This window comes from Caenorhabditis briggsae, assembly GCF_000004555.2.
Source record: "Caenorhabditis briggsae complete genome, chrI, whole genome shotgun sequence".
In the NCBI taxonomy this organism is placed as follows: Eukaryota; Metazoa; Nematoda; class Chromadorea; order Rhabditida; family Rhabditidae; genus Caenorhabditis; species Caenorhabditis briggsae.
The window spans coordinates 11210766-11227058 of NC_013489.2; the positions used below are offsets into that span (position 1 = coordinate 11210766).

The following is a 16293-nucleotide window of genomic DNA, read 5'->3' on the forward strand; positions in this document are numbered from 1 at the left end:
TTCACCTAATGGTGAAAAAACGGCCGAAACCGCGAAAAAATTGATAAAAAAGAAAAAATAAGTCAAAAATTTTGCGAAAATATTTATTTTTGGGTTACGGTAGCACTCGTTTGCCGGCCGTGTTTTCGAAAATTCTCCTTGAAATACGGTGGCCTAACTTGTGTGAAAATTCGGCCACATTTCCAATTTTTTTGCACAAGAATAATAAATGCCTCGTTTGTCGTAAAATAAAGTGCTTCGTACGCAAAAATTCGTGTTTTGATGCTCAAAGACACGAAATCGGTCGGCGCGCCGACCGATCGGTGAGCTCGGTCGGTTGTCGGTCGGATGGGTCGGTGGTCGGTCGGCGGTCGGCGATTTTCGACCGACCGAAATGGAAGCCTTATGGTAGAATTCCATTAGAAATCCCGCAAACAGTCAACTTTGAACTCATTTATCTCCGTTCCTGTGAAATCAACTAAAAAAAATTGTATGATATTATGATAAACATTTTATCAGTTGATTGCTTTTGGATATCTTTCACAGGAAATTAGATATATGTGCTCGAAGTTGAAGTATAGGGCGGCCTTCTACTAGAGTGTTTACAGTTCGAAAACAATCTCCGTTTCAATAAAAACATTGAAAGTCACAATTTCAATTTTTCCTAATCAGTGGCGCTTAAGGAAAAAATGAATAAAATAAAAAATACAGTAATCTATCTCTGAAATCACAAAGCATGACCTAGAAAAGATGAAAACCTGTGGCCACCGTCTTTTTTTCAATCAGAAATAAGATTTGAACACAAAAGGCGTGGAAAAGTCAAGAAAGGAAACGAAAGTGATAAGGGAAAATGTTTTATCATCAATTTCGTCTCTTCTTTCGGTTGACTTGAAATGAAATTTCGAGAAAAGAGGAGAAGAGATTGCAGGTTGTTTGGAAGAAAACTGACCACAGGTAGAAATGAGAAATGAGAGAGTGTGTCTACCGAAGAGAGTGGGCGAGAGAAAAAGAGAAGCCGACTGATAAGCTTTCGAATCTCGGGCAAACCGTTCTCTTTGTTTGGCTTCTACCGGATTTGGTCAGTGTTCGTCCAAATACGGGCGAACTTTTCCTATCGGCAAGGAATACATGGAAACGGGTTGAGAATTAGAGAGTATGGAAAAGTGAGAGAGAGAGAAACAGACAGAGAGAGCTTCTGTGTTTGTCAGTGACGAAAGAGCTCGCGAAGATAAAACTGAGCAATACAAAAACATGGAGAAAGAGACTGTATGTTTGTGTATATGTTATGTTTCCTTCCTACCCCCCGAAAGATGGAAAATTGAAGGAAAATCGGGAAAGGCAATGGAGGGGATTGAAACAAAAACAGATGATAAAAGAATACAGTAACCAATTTTGAGCCAATTTTTCGCGGTTCCTGTCAAAGATATGAAAAAAATTGTCAATTTACAAAAATTATCATATCGAGATAAAATGGCCCAAATTTGACGGGTACTGTAGAACTCTAATAGATTATCGGAACTAAAACCTCTGGGAATTTTCTAGAAGGTCCTGCGTTTTTTTTTTTCGTCGAAGTTTATACTTTTAGTACAAAGCTAGTAAAGTATAATGAAGTAAACTTTGATATGATTGGTATGAAACAGTTTTTTGAGAAAAGTCCCTTCAAGTCAAGCTCCGAATAAATTTAAAAAGCTAGAAAACCCTTTGTATTCGTGGAAGCTTCTAGAAAATTTAAGACACTTTCGTTCCAACGTTTTATCAAAATTAGTTCAATAAGTATCCAAAGGTTAACATTTTAGCGATGTTCGAAAAGGTTCTGCGATTTTTTGAAATTTCTGGAATTATATAATTTTAGGGCTACTTTAGAATTGCTCAACTTTGTCATCAATGTTCTGAACATAATGAAAAACAAGAGGAAAGACTAGCAACTTAAATTAATAATCTTTAATTTTTAATTTAGCTCATTGAAACAAATTATTGCTCTTTCCGAATTTAGCTGAATACTTAAGCTCTTTTTGAAACAGAAAAATCCTGTTAATTTTGATTCTCAAGTTGTAAAATTGCATAAAACACACACTAACGCGCAAAAAAAATATGAACCGAACCACCAACCAGTGCAGAAGAAAAAATAAGTTTGACATCGTCATTTTGAAACAGTAGTTTTTGGAGAAAACCCCCTTTGATTTTGATAAGCTAAACAGTTATACACTGCCGAACAAGCAAAATAGGATGGTAAATTATTGCATTGGAACATAGGATTTTAAGTTGTTTTTCAAATTTCCATTGAAGAAGACTTCACGGTTTTCCTGAAGTCCGGGAATGCTTAGCCCAGTTATCATGAAACCTTTTTCAACCTAAGCTTGTAGCAAAACCTAAAGTTATACTAACGAATACTTATAGCTAACGAATTAAGCCCTTTTCGAAACAGACAAATTTTGCTAATTTTGATTTTTAAGTTCCAGATTGCACATATAGAAAAAAATTGAGAGCAAAATTACGAAATAGACACTAAAACTAGTTCAACAGCAACAGGATTTAGAAATACGAAAAAGGTAAATCACAAATTATTGCTTCGAAACAGAAGATTTTGATGTTTTTTCCCAAAACTTATTGGAAAACCTCAAAAATTTTCCTGCTCGAAGTCCGGGGACTTTTAACACAAACTTTCTTTTTTTCAACTCAAAATAAATTGATGAATATCGAAGTCCCTAAAATTGAGCATACCGTAAAACCTGTAGTAGACGGTCCCCACAATGTCAAGTTTGAGCTCAATTATCTCAATTCCTACGCAAGATATAAAAAAGTTGTCAACTGATAAAATGTTAGTGATATCATGATAAGCATTTTGTCAATTGACAACTTTTTCCTATCTTTGACAAGAACAGAGATAAATCGGCTCAAAGTTGAAAGTTAGGGGTGTTTTTATTACAGGTTTAAGGTATGATGGAATCTAGAAAAATGCCAACGAACGTCAGATCAAAATTTAGATGTATCTCAAACTAATTAAGCAGTTTTCGAAACAGAAAAATCTCTAAATTTTTGATTCTCAAGTTACAAAATTGTACTAATAAAACAGTCGAAAGAAAAGAAAAATTACGAAATAGACACTAACACTTAAAAAATAGGTCAAATACAAATAGTGATAAGGGCAAATAGATAAAAAGGAGAAGATAAATTCTCAAGGTTAGGAAATCTGGATTTTCAATTTTTGAAAAAAAAAAATCAAAAAACATTAGAAAATGATGATTTTTGAAGCGATTAAGAATAAAAATTTTTTTCAGGAAATGCATAGAAAAACGAAATAACGAAAAACAAGAATTTTCAGAATTTTAGGTCAAATGAGTCATGAAAAATTGTGCAATAAGGCAAATTTTGGAATTTTTCGACATAATACACGAACAAGCTGTACATATGATGTATATGATGACCATCGTGTAAAAAAACTGGGGAATAGGGGGAGAGTATGGGGAATAGAGAGACGCAGAGATACAGAAACAGACACAAAAACAGGTTCATTTAGGCAAGTAGATGATGATGAACATGTTCATACATTTATAATTTGACGAAAAGTGAAATTCGAATATCGAAATTGAAAACGTGTGTATGTGTGTGCTGTCACCGTTTTGATTTGGGTGTAAGAGAGATAACAAGAGAGTGTGTCGAAATGAGAGAGAGCGAGAGAATGTAAATTTTTAAGAAGGAGAGAAAAACTTTTTTGGGGTTGGTCGAGAGTTGGGCGCGTACTCCTCTTTATCAGTTTTTGGTCGAAAAATGCCGAGGGAATTTTTGAGTGGAAGAGAGTTTACAGTAGGTGTCACAAGGAATGAATTTCAGTTCTAATGCAAGTATGGAATCCGTTCTGAAATCTTCTTTCTGTTTTGATTTTTTTTCTGTTTTAAAGTTTTTTTCTGTTAAAAAACTGATAAAATGTTGATAATTTTGCGAGAAACATACTATCAGTTGACACATTTTTAATACCTTTTGAAAGAACTCAAAGTGTTAAAGGTGGGGGGACAGGAGATTTTACGGGGAGATTTTCGAGGCCAGAGTATGTATTCTACCGTGACGGTGTACAACGCTTAATACCACTCTGCGTACAGCTGTCGTCCGCGCCTTTATGTATGCAATCTGGATGCCGCCTTTTCTTTACCAGCGTAGCTCAGTCGGTAGCGGCGCCGCTCCCTCAATCCTCGGCCCCACAAGTTCAACTCCACGAGGGGCGTAGAATTTCGAGAAATTTTCATGTCCCCCCCACCTTTAAACTAGTGGGCGTCTATTAGAGCAAGTATGGTAATTGAAATATATTACAATTCGAAACCACAATTTTCTAAAACTAAGAAATTGTCTATTCGAGTTCCATAAAAATTTTGTATCATCCAAATCAAGGCTGTGCAAAATGGCGGCCAGCCGCGGCCGGCCCCGGCCTTTATGTGAAAGCCGTGAAAAGCCGCGGCAAGCCGAGGCCGGCCGCGTCTAGCCTTATAAAAACGCGTGAAGTGAAAATCTATTAGTTTTTGAAGAATTTCGTTTTTTTTGTGTCCCACTTTTCAAAAAAATCTACGTTTCTCATGAAATAATTATTTTAAAAAGCCGTGAAAAGCCGCACGGCTAGCCTGGGCCGGCCGCGGCTTCATCAAAAGTTTTTTTCGGAAGCCGCGGCCGGCTCGGCCGCAGTAAAAGCCGGCCGCGGCCAGCCATGGCACAGCCTTGATCCAAATTAACAATTCTTCTCGGAATTTTTTGACTGCACTTTACTCAAAAATATTATCGTTGTACTGTACTTTTAAATTTTGAAAATAAATAGATTTACAATTTTAAAACGATTGGAATTCCTGGGCAATATGAGAGGTCACAATAGCTATTTGGAAAACGATGAAAATGACAAACTTTAATAATAAAGTGATAGGGTTGAAACTGTACTTTTTCTCATGGAAGTAATTTATGATGGATTTTCAAAATTCACAGTTTCTGAATAGAGTTTTTCAATAACTCATATGTTTCCGTTCTCTTCTTCATTTTTTTCAAAATTTTCAGACCAGTGCCACTGAAACTTTAAAAAAATCGAGCATTTTTGAGTTGTAAAATAAATTTTCAATAGATTTCTCAAAACCTTAAATGACAACTCTATTCGCAGGTTTTTCTCTGGTTTAGGAGTGTGTGAGAATGGATATAAATAGAATTGGAGAGAACAAAAAAAACTAGATAAATCAAAAAAAGATTCCAATCTTTTTTCTCCTTTTTTCGATTTTTTGTTCTTTTTTCAGAATGTTATTTTTTTCGAATTCAAAAAAGTCTAAAAACAATGTTCCGGCCATTGAATCTAGAAAATAAAAGCAAAAATAGATAAACTAGAAAAGTCAGGTTACATCAATAAACTATTGGAAATGTTTCAAATTTTCGATAAAATTTAAAAATTTTGAAACAGAAAAAATGTTTCAGGTGATTTTTGGTTTTTTGCTTCACTTCTTTTCACATTTGAAATTAAAACATGTCAAACTTTTTTCCTGACACTTTTGTCTTATTTAGAATTAATGGAAAACTCAAACTTTCGGAAAAGTTCGATCTTTTTCTCCTATTTTTTTTCCAGAAAATCAAAAAAATTTCGGTCAAGGAAACGAGAAAATATTTTCCGAAGAGGAACGAAAAAAAAGAAAAAATAATAATCTGAAAGTCAACACATGTCATGTCAGTAGATCCTAGATGTCTAAATCTCTCACTCTCTAGTACATGCTTTTTCTCGTTTTTTTGCCCATCTCATCCATCTCTCTCACTTTTTCCTATCGGGACACAAGCGATTTGTATGTGTTTGACCAATACGTTTTCTCTGGCGTCTCTTTGATTCACGAACTATTTTTTTTTCTTGGTTTGAGAGAAGACGATCAAGTGGAAAGACACGTCACAAAATAGGGGAAACGAATTTGAGGATCATGGACAGAGGATTATGTAGAGAGTTGACTCGATAAGTAGGACGGAGAACATTTTTGACATTGACACAGAAAAAAGCGAACTTTTTGAATGTTAAGACACGTTCTCTGAAAAACTCAACTTCAGCCGTATTCTCAACTGTACAGAAAAATTCGAACTAGTTTTTATGCATACTTGTAAAATTCCGGGCCGGGCCTGAGGAAATTTTCAAAGCCCGGGCCCGGCCCGGTGTCAGAAATTCTGTATTTTTGAGCCAAATTTTGAGCTCTCAATATAATTTTTTCCATTTTTTTTTCGTATTTCGGATTGTTTGTCTGTCTGATCAAAAAAGATCGAAAAACTCGAAAAAAAAATGTTTTGGTCGAAAAAAATCACATAAGAGTCCCCCCTTATGTGTTTTTTGAAGATTTCGAAACTAGTGAAATGACGGGCCCGCCGGGCCTCCGAAATTCCGGAAAAAGCCCGGCCCGGCCCGTTACAAGTATGTTTTTATGAATTGATAGTATAGTGATCGAATGCTGGGACACTTCTAAGGCTTGCCGTACGTACAACGAAACATATTCGGCAAAAAGTGAGAAATTCAAAAATTACTTGAAACAGTAAAAATTGTCTTTTGCACATTTACAGGTGAATGAGATTATTTTACTAGCAAACTGTCAGAGAGGATGGCACTTTCACAACTCACTGGAAAAAATAGAAAAAAACAACAAAAAACCTTCTTTTTCAGTCATCTTCCGACTTGACCGAGTAGTTTTTTTTTGATCTGATGTCGCACTTAATGAAGTTCTAGAATACAACTTCTATAATATCAAATTGAAACGGAAATTCAAAAAAAGCCTGATAAACTGGAGGAACTTGAGTAAAAATTGAATTTTTAGGCAGCCAATCTGAAAAAGAGAAGTTAAATAGAGATTCGAAACACAGACATAAGAAGAAAAAAGAAAAAGGAAGTTTTTGCTACCGCAAGGGTTAGTTAGTTACGGTCTGCTGAATGAGGTCAAGAAATGGACAGGGGAATAGTGTGTAAAGGGGAGAGGGTGCCAGAGAAAACCTGGAGGAAGAAGACAACTGTGGGAGAATTGATGGGAATGGGAGATAAGTGAGTTAAGAGAGGAATTGAAGAAAAATGAAAGAGATAGTTTTTAGAAAAAAGGTTTGAAAGTCATTAGCACATGACAGGTTTACAACGATTTTGAATTTCGAAAATGGTGGTTTTCCGCAATTTTCGTGAGAATGGAACGAGAAAAAATCGTAGTAAGATTATTGAAAAAAAAATTATCGTTGCAGGTGATGCATCAACTTTTCTAGAATTTAAAAATATTTCATTGACTTTTTGAAACTGCATCCAGGATTAATTGAAATTAACTTCTACATATACTTGGTAACTTTGTGAAACGGAAAATTTTTTTTTTTTGAAGTTTTACTTTCTAGTTTTCGATTTTTATCAAACAGTTATCAATGGCAATATTACTCAAAAATTCAAAATTTTTAGTTTTGGAAATGCCTAAAAATAACTTTTTCGGTTTCCAAACATTTTTAGATCGCAAAGATTTTTTATTAAGTTGTCCAGCAGGATTTTGAAACACAGTAAATGAGTTAGTACATCTACAGTAACTAGAATCTCAAACATTTTTTTGTGAAACTGTAACAAAATTATTGAAACCGAGTTCTCTACATTCTTATCATACACATTTTTTGTACTTTCTCTAATAGAAGCCGTTATACATACACTTTGACCTCAATTATCTCGGTTCCTTCAAAAGATATCGAAAATTTGTCAACTGATAAATGATTCATCATCAGTTGACATATTTTTGATATCTCTCTTTGAAACCGAGTTAATTGAGCTCAAAGTGCACATATATGGTGGGCTTCTATTAGAGCAAATACATTAACGTGTAATCTCTAAAGTCTTCTACCTATGAAAACTCTAAAATAATGAAATTTAGTTTCAAAGATCCGTTAAAAACCACAAAAATCGGTTTTCAAAATAAAAATCGAAGTAAAATGAATGGGGGTAAACCCATCCGAGACATTTCCCGTCGTTCACTCGTCAGTTCTGCTACTAAGTGCTTTTTCACTCTTTTTTGCTTCCTTTCTCCTCACTTTTTTCCGTTCTACTACTACTACTAAAAGGGTTCTCATCATGCATTTAGCTCCAATTCTTAGCTTTTTTAGTTCAGAAAATGGGATTTTTCAGCCAAAAATTAGTGAGAAAATCCAGGAGAATGTCTAGAACAGAAAAAAGAATTATTTAAAAACTATAATTTTTCATTGAATTTCTGTTTCACATTTTTCATTTATAACATTAAAGACATGAGACTTCTGATGCTGTAGCTTAACTAACACATAGCTGAACGCACATAAATAGTGAAGAATGCGCTATGTGCTCCACCGCACAAGTTTCAGTTCTAGTGGAAATCCGAAAACTAGGTTGGAAAATTAAAAAGGGCCAAAACATGTTCAGTTCTCAGATATTTCTTCAGAAGGGGTTTTTCTTCTAACCTCAAATCGATTAATAGAAAAATCTGGGATTCTATTAGCAAGTCGGAAGTGATTTGTCAAAAAGTTCAAGCACTCTAATGTCTGACCGTTTGTGAAGTACTATTCTTCTCCGTCTTTTTTTGTAAATTCACAAGTTTTTTCACTGTTTCACATCATTTTGGAATACATAGATTTTTTTGAAAATTGTAATGGGAAGCCTGTATTTTTTCCCACAATCATTGTTGCGGCTTAAAGTTTTACTGAATCCCATTTTCAAGTCAACTTTCACGAAAGGAATATAACTATCATTATGTGGAGCAGTGCAGTTTTCAGAACGCATTTCGAAAGTGCAGTAACCTCAGTGAAATGTTCTTCTCAGTTTCATTGCTTTTTTCGTCACAAATTCTGTTTCTTAACACTATCGTTGGTTCTTAATCGTAGAAATAGAAACTGATAGCTTCGGAAAACTTATATTTGTAAGACATCAACGTTTCCGAAAAGTCTGTTCTTCTCCGTATTTTTTTTTCCAATAAAATTTTTACTGTTTCATTATATTTTTGTTTATGAACATTTTTAAAAATTGTGATAGGTGGGTCACATGATTACCGTAAAACCTGTAATAGAAGCCCCCACTGTCAAGTTTGAGCTCAATTATCTCGGTTCTTACCAAAGATAGAAAATTTTATCAGTTGGCAAGGTTTTAGAATCTGTTACATTAAACGAGATAAAATGGTTCAAAGTTAAACATTACGGGGCTTCCTATTACAGGTTTCATTGAAACCAGAAATAATAAAACATATTTAAGGAATGTAATCTAAATACGAAACTCGTTCTCCAAAATGCTTTACAAAATTTCAAAAGTACAGTAACCATGAAACATGATCATCAATTCTACTCCCACTTTTCTGCAAGTTCTATTTTTCGGACTACGATCGGTAATTCTTTTTTCCAGAAATAGAATGAAACAGTTTTGCAGAGAACAATTGTTCAGTTTCTGAGCTATTAGGTACTTGTTCTTGCTTTCAAAAACTCATAAATATTGATGTGATTACGAGTTTGAAAATCAAAAATTGATGAAAAAATCTCACTGTTACAGAAAGGTGTTTTAACTTTCATACTTTCATAATATTAGTAATGCCTTGATGAAGTAATGATAATTTCTGTGAATTTGAGGAGTTTTATCTTGTTTTTTTCTCTCGATCCCACTATTTTTGAAGTCCATAAGCACATTACAAAAGTGAGACTTTTTAAATTTTGAGCTGAAAAACTGCCTTTTCTATTAGAATTTTCCACAATAAAAAACACAAAATCATTTTTTTTTGAATTCAAAAAAAAATCAAGAAAATTGAAAAGAAGTCAAAGATGATGATGATGAAAGAAGGAAGAGGGGAATATAGGAAGGATGAGTGTATTATGAACAAAAATGAGAAGAACTGGTTTGTTTCCGCTTCTTTTTTTTCGCCCAAATGACTGGGGAATTCGGTGGCAGGAAGCTAGAGAATTAGAATGAACAAGTACTGTAATTATAGAAAAAAACAGAACAAATAATGTTGGGATTTGTTTATGATGTAATACACTTTTATATCATAATTATCGTTTGGATTTTCCCTTAGTGTTATAATCACCCATTGAAAATTAGAAAACTAAAAAGTTCAAAACCTAAAGATGAAACAGAAAAAAACAATTTTTTTAAACCGTAAAACTTGCAACACAAGGACCACTAACTTTTAACTTCGAGCCAGTTTATCTCGGTCCTGTCAAAGATGTCAAAAAGTTGTCAACTGATCAATTGTTTATCATAATGTCACAAAAATTTTATCAGTGGACACTTTTTTTGATAACTTTGAAAGGAACCGGGATAATTGAGCTTATAAAATGGGCTTTTATTAGAGCTTATAAGGTGGGCTTTTATTAGAAAAATAGGTAAATTTTTCCAAAATGAAAAAAAATCAATCAGAAACTAGACAATTTTTTGTAAGAGTGTCTTATTCTATTTCTGGAATAAAGGATCATCGATCGTAGTCCAAAAACAGAACTTGCAAAAAAGAGAATTAATGGTCATGTTGTCCTTTTTGAGGTTACTGTACTTTTGAATTAGCATTCTGGGTTCGTTGTCAGATTGCAACATTTAAATTTTTTATGATATGGAAGAAATATGAAAAAGGGAAAATTGCAATTGAACAAAACAATCCGAGGAAAGCGTAATTTCAAAATTTTGGAAACGTTGATGTTTTAAGAAAATTTCAAAACCTGTCTGAGCCATTAGGATTACAATTTTTGAATTTCTAATCTTAATTGTCAGACTGAAAAGACCCAAAAGTTTATTAATTATAAATTACAGTAAAAACTCTAATAGAAAGCCACCCGGACCATCCACTGTGAGCTTATATATCTCACTTATTTTGAAAGATATCCAAGAATTGTCAACTAATAAAAAGTTTATCATGATTTCAGCAATACTTTATTTGTTAACCACTTTTCGATATCTCTCATAGAAAATGAGATACATGGGCTTAAATTTGACAAATCTGGGGCCGTATTCATGAAATTTACTTTTGTAAATCATTTACTCTCAAAAAATCAACTGAATCATTTACCAAAAGGTAAATGGAAGCGTGAAAATGTACTGAATATCTTTTTCTCATTTGTAAATAGTTTTCCTGTTTTTTAGATAGGAAAACGACTTTGAACTAGAATTTCTCAACTACGTTAAACTGAAAGATGCTCATTTTTTGGCACATTACTTTGAATTGAATGATCTATCCATTCATGTCATTTGTATCAAAAGTCATAATTTTCGAGTTGAACAGAAACGAAATGTGTGTTTAAAGGTAGATAATATCGATGTTACAATACTATTATTTCCATACATAACTTTTTTGGAATGAAAAGTTTCCAAGAAGTGGTTGTAAACAGCAAACGAAATTCCCCTATTTACCAAAAAAGGGGTATTTACCAAAAAGTAAATGATTTCTCTTAAATTTTCACGTTTTTCATTTGATTTTTGAGAGTAAATGATTTACAAAAGTAAATGTTCATGAATACGGCCCCTGGTGACGTTTTATTGAAGTCTTTACGGTATGTTATTCTCCATTATTTTTTAACTAAAATTTTTTCACCGTTTCAGATTCCCACTTTGTATTAAAAGTTATGCAACCTCTAATTCGTGTGAACGACATTATTTCAGAATACGCTTTCAACAGTACAGTAACCTTGAAGATGTCCATTCTAAAAATGATTACAACTTTTAGTTATCTTTAAATCTTCAAAAATTACAATTTTACTATGTAAAAGTTCTATTAATATTGCTCACATTTTCTATAAAAAAGTCTTTACTAGCTTTCAAAATAAAAATCCGAAAAATGTGGTTTCTTGTGTCCTATTCATTTTTTGGCGCAAATGAGTAGACGACAAGGAGAAGAAGACATTGATGAATGAATTGGAATGAAATGATTTGATTCGTTCGGAAAAGGACAAGAAGAAAAAGAAGGACTCTTCCTTCTTCTTCTTGTCTTATTAGGAAAATTAAATGAAGGGAAAGGTGGAGAAGGACAAGAGAAGGTCACCTTTTGGAATTACCTCAAGGTAGCTTGTCACTCAAAACAATAAAGTCATGGAGATTGAGGAATTTACTGGTGGATATAAATTGGTTTGGAAAAAAAAAGAAATTTGGCTTAAAGGAAATATGAACAAGGATACTGGAGAACTTTAAAAATGTAAAGGTTTCCAATTCTCATAGTCTCTTGCCAATTGGTTATAAATAGAAAAAGCTTTTTAACGGAGGTTTTGCAGGAATTTTCAAAAAACAATATTTCAAATTCAAAAAAAATTCCAGTTTCAAAACTGTCATTTAAAAAATTAACTGATTCTTTTATTTGTTTAGTAGCCTTTAGTAGTTTTGAGCTGTTTAGTAGTTTTGAGCTGTTCTCCCATATTTTCATGAAACTATTTTTATTGAACCCTTTGTATTTTCTCATTTTCCGACGATTTTCATGGTTTTTCAGTTATATTTATAATTTAAATTCACTTTCTTGTAATTTACAAAGAAACAACGATAAAAATTGTTGATTAATGTAGGAAATTAGCTCAAAAAGGTACGGTAGTTCGCTCTTGGACCTTCAAATGCGTCCTTAACGCGAATTTCGTTCTCAAAGTGCACCCTTTACTCGAATATGGAACGATAGTCACTTCTCCAATCCTAAAAGATCATATTATAAAATTGGAATCGGTGCAAAAGTCATTTGTTTTCAGAATTTTCAAAAAATTCAGGATGGCATACACTTCATACTTTGAAGCACTGGAAGAATGTCTGCTAAGTTCCTTAGAGTATCGCAGGCTCTATAATGATTTGGTCTACACGTATAAAATTATTGTTTCCAAAGAAATTATCATGGAGGTTCCAATTTTCGAAATATTTAATCATGCTGGATCATTGCGACGTCACAAATACTACCGTAAAACCTCTAATAGAACGACACCCGGATCGTCCACTTTGAGCCTATATATCTCATTTTCTGTGAAAGATATCAAAAAGTGGCTAACTAGTAAAATGTTGCTGATATCCTGATAAACATTTTACTGGTTAACCACTTTTTGATATCTTTCAAAAGAAGTGAGATATATAGGCTCAAAGTGGAAGATCCGGGTGTCGTTCTATTAGAGGTTTTACGGTATCTCAAATCACTTATCAAAAACTCAACAAAATATCTTCTCAATTTCTCTCTAATAGAGTAATCAGATGTTGGAACTCTTTACCCGCCAAAGTGTTTCCGGTGAAGCCCTCGTCAGCGGCTTTCAAAAATCGACTATTATCCTGTGATCTAATACATTTTCTTGTCTTGAATTCAACTAATTACTAACTCGGTTTTTTCCTTCATCTCCCAATTATGTATGTCCCTGTTATATCTCCTAGTTTCATAGACATTTCACGTGTTAGTGGTTTTCTCCCCTTCGTTGAAATAAATAAATAAATAAATAAGACAAAAATGGACGAATGGAAAACTAACTTCCCTGACAAACCTTCTAATTGATATAGAAAAAGCTTTTTAACGGAGGTTTTGCAGGAATTTTCAAAAAACAATATTTCAAATTCAAAAAAAAATTCCAGTTTCAAAACTGTCATTTAAAAAATTAACTGATTCTTTTATTTGTTTAGTAGCCTTTAGTAGTTTTGAGCTGTTTAGTAGTTTTGAGCTGTTCTCCCATATTTTCATGAAACTATTTTTATTGAACCCTTTGTATTTTCTCATTTTCCGACGATTTTCATGGTTTTTCAGTTATATTTATAATTTAAATTCACTTTCTTGTAATTTACAAAGAAACAACGATAAAAATTGTTGATTAATGTAGGAAATTAGCTCAAAAAGGTACGGTAGTTCGCTCTTGGACCTTCAAATGCGTCCTTAACGCGAATTTCGTTCTCAAAGTGCACCCTTTACTCGAATATGGAACGATAGTCACTTCTCCAATCCTAAAAGATCATATTATAAAATTGGAATCGGTGCAAAAGTCATTTGTTTTCAGAATTTTCAAAAAATTCAGGATGGCATACACTTCATACTTTGAAGCACTGGAAGAATGTCAGCTAAGTTCTTTGGAGTATCGCAGGCTCTATAATGATTTGGTCTACACGTATAAAATTATTGTTTCCAAAGAAATTATCATGGAGGTTCCAATTTTCGAAATATTTAATCATGCTGGATCATTGCGACGTCACAAATACTATCTCAAATCACTTATCAAAAATCAACAAAAATATCTTCTCAATTTCTCTCTAATAGAGTAATCAGATGTTGGAACTCTTTACCCGCCAAAGTGTTTCCGGTGAAGCCCTCGTCAGCGGCTTTCAAAAATCGACTATTATCCTGTGATCTAAAACATTTTCTTGTCTTGAACTCAACTAATTACTAACTCGGTTTTTCCTCCATCTCCCAATTACTACAAATGTATGTCCCTGTTATATCTCCTAGTTTCATAGACATTTCACGTGTTAGTGGTTTTCTCCCCTTCGTTGAAATAAATAAATTAATTAAATAAATTAAAGTGCATTGATTCCGGATAAGATTAATAATAAAATAAATAGTTTCCCGAAAAAAACTATAAAATTCCAAAAAATAGAGGAAAATGTCACAGAAATTCAAATTGTGAAAATTTTACAGTTTCCGGCAAAGCATTTGAAAATAAACCGATTCAATTTACAATTTGCTAGAAGGTGATTGTAAGCTTTAATTGGAAAATTTTCAGTTTCACCAACTGTATCTCATGTTCCAAAGAAGTCGAGGAAATTAATCAACAGAGGAATTTCGCATGTTCACCGAATTGAAAAAAAAATTAGCTGTAACTTCTTGATTGCTAATACAGTGGTCATAATTTTTTTTAAACCTATTGAGAATAAAAAAAAAGCTTTGCTACAAATCAGAACAAAAAAGTGGCATTGGTTTCAACTGTATGGAGGTTATAGGTTTACTTTTTTAGAGAGGAGGTCTGACTCATTTTTTGAAAGTAAACAAAAAAATGTATTGAAACATTTTTGAGGAGTTTTTGTACCCGGTTTTATTACCGAAACATTTTTTAGAAAATAATGAAAAAAAACGTTTTTTGGTGTTGTCCTCAGAATAGTTTCAATTAATTTCTAGAAGTTATAAGAACAACATTGAAAAAAATCTGTAAAATGTTCAAAAATGAAAATTTTGAAACAGTATTTTTTCCAAAAAAAAAGTAGTGGTATGACAAGAAGACCACTAAGAAAACTAGGTTAAACCCTGTAGTCAAACATGTAAAAGAGGCGGGAAACGTTTTTTTTTTCGAAAAAAAAGTTGACGGAGAAAACTGTCAAAAATTGAGACAGGTGCGAAAATGAAGAAGAAGAAGAAGAAGAAGACACAAAAAATGAAACAAGAAAAACTTTGAAGACAAAAAAGAAATAGAGAGAAATGCAGACAGTAAAAGAAAAAGAGCCCCCGTCGAGAGGAAAAATGTGAATGGAGATGGTATGCGGAGAAAAGAAAAGAGACAGAAAAGTCTGTATTTTTGTTGACTTAGTCCAAGTTGAGTTGGTTTAGACGCCCTGATCGGACGGAGCAAAACTGGATAGATGGAGAGAGTGTTGGAGGTGGAGAGGATTAGAGAAAAAGTGACTACAAGGTGGCTTTAGTAAAGAGAGGTTGCTCTAACAACCTGATACTAAAAGTTTTTGAATGTTTTCAAATTGGATCTGATTATTCTGAGAGAATCGATTATTTGATAAAAATTATTTTTTAAAGGATCCCTATTACGGACATTGTTTAAATGTATTTTTTTCTGATTCACAAAATGATTTTCACTTTGGTTGACTTCAAAAATTATTAGATCGTTAACATGCAAAGAGATGTTATAATACGATAAAGAAGCTTCTGAAATTTTTTACAAGAACTTTCGCCAATTTCAAATAGGCTTGATTATCAGGAGAAAATCGATTTCTTGGATTTATTTTGCTTTTAATTTTAAAAATATTTTTTCTGTTCCACACAATACATTTATTTTTGGTTGATTTCGAAAAGCTGATTGATCAATGACAAAATATTGTCCGACATCGAAAAACTTCAAAAGCGGGGGTCCCGTTAAAGGCGCAAAAGCCAATTGCAATATTTTTAAGCCTATTTTCATGTTAATTGCCTTTTTCGACTTTCCGGTGACTTTCACAGTTTTTCTTGGGTTCATCATTTTATTTCACTGTTAAAACGATGAAAATAGTGGAAAATTGAGAAAATAGGCAATTAACATTTGATTAGACTCAAAAAATACTGTAATTTGCTCATGTGCCTTAAAAAATTCAGCCGTTCTCAACTTGTTTTCTTTCTCAGACAAATGCTGCACTTTGAAAGTGTCACTTTTTTCTGTTTCACAAAGGAATTTTAATTATTGCTGATA

General features: G+C 33.1%; 1 protein-coding gene across 1 annotated transcript; it reads left to right on the top strand.

Annotated features, from left to right (window-relative positions):
* Nucleotides 1-13927: 13927 nt before the first annotated feature.
* CBG08501 lies at nucleotides 13928-14707 on the top strand (the record flags this gene model as incomplete). The annotated part of the gene is made up of 2 exons (XM_002640401.1): nucleotides 13928-14166; nucleotides 14629-14707. 2 exons carry the CDS (start codon nucleotides 13928-13930, stop codon nucleotides 14705-14707), a joined length of 318 nt encoding a protein of 105 aa, XP_002640447.1.
* Between the last annotated feature and the right edge of the window lie 1586 nt (nucleotides 14708-16293).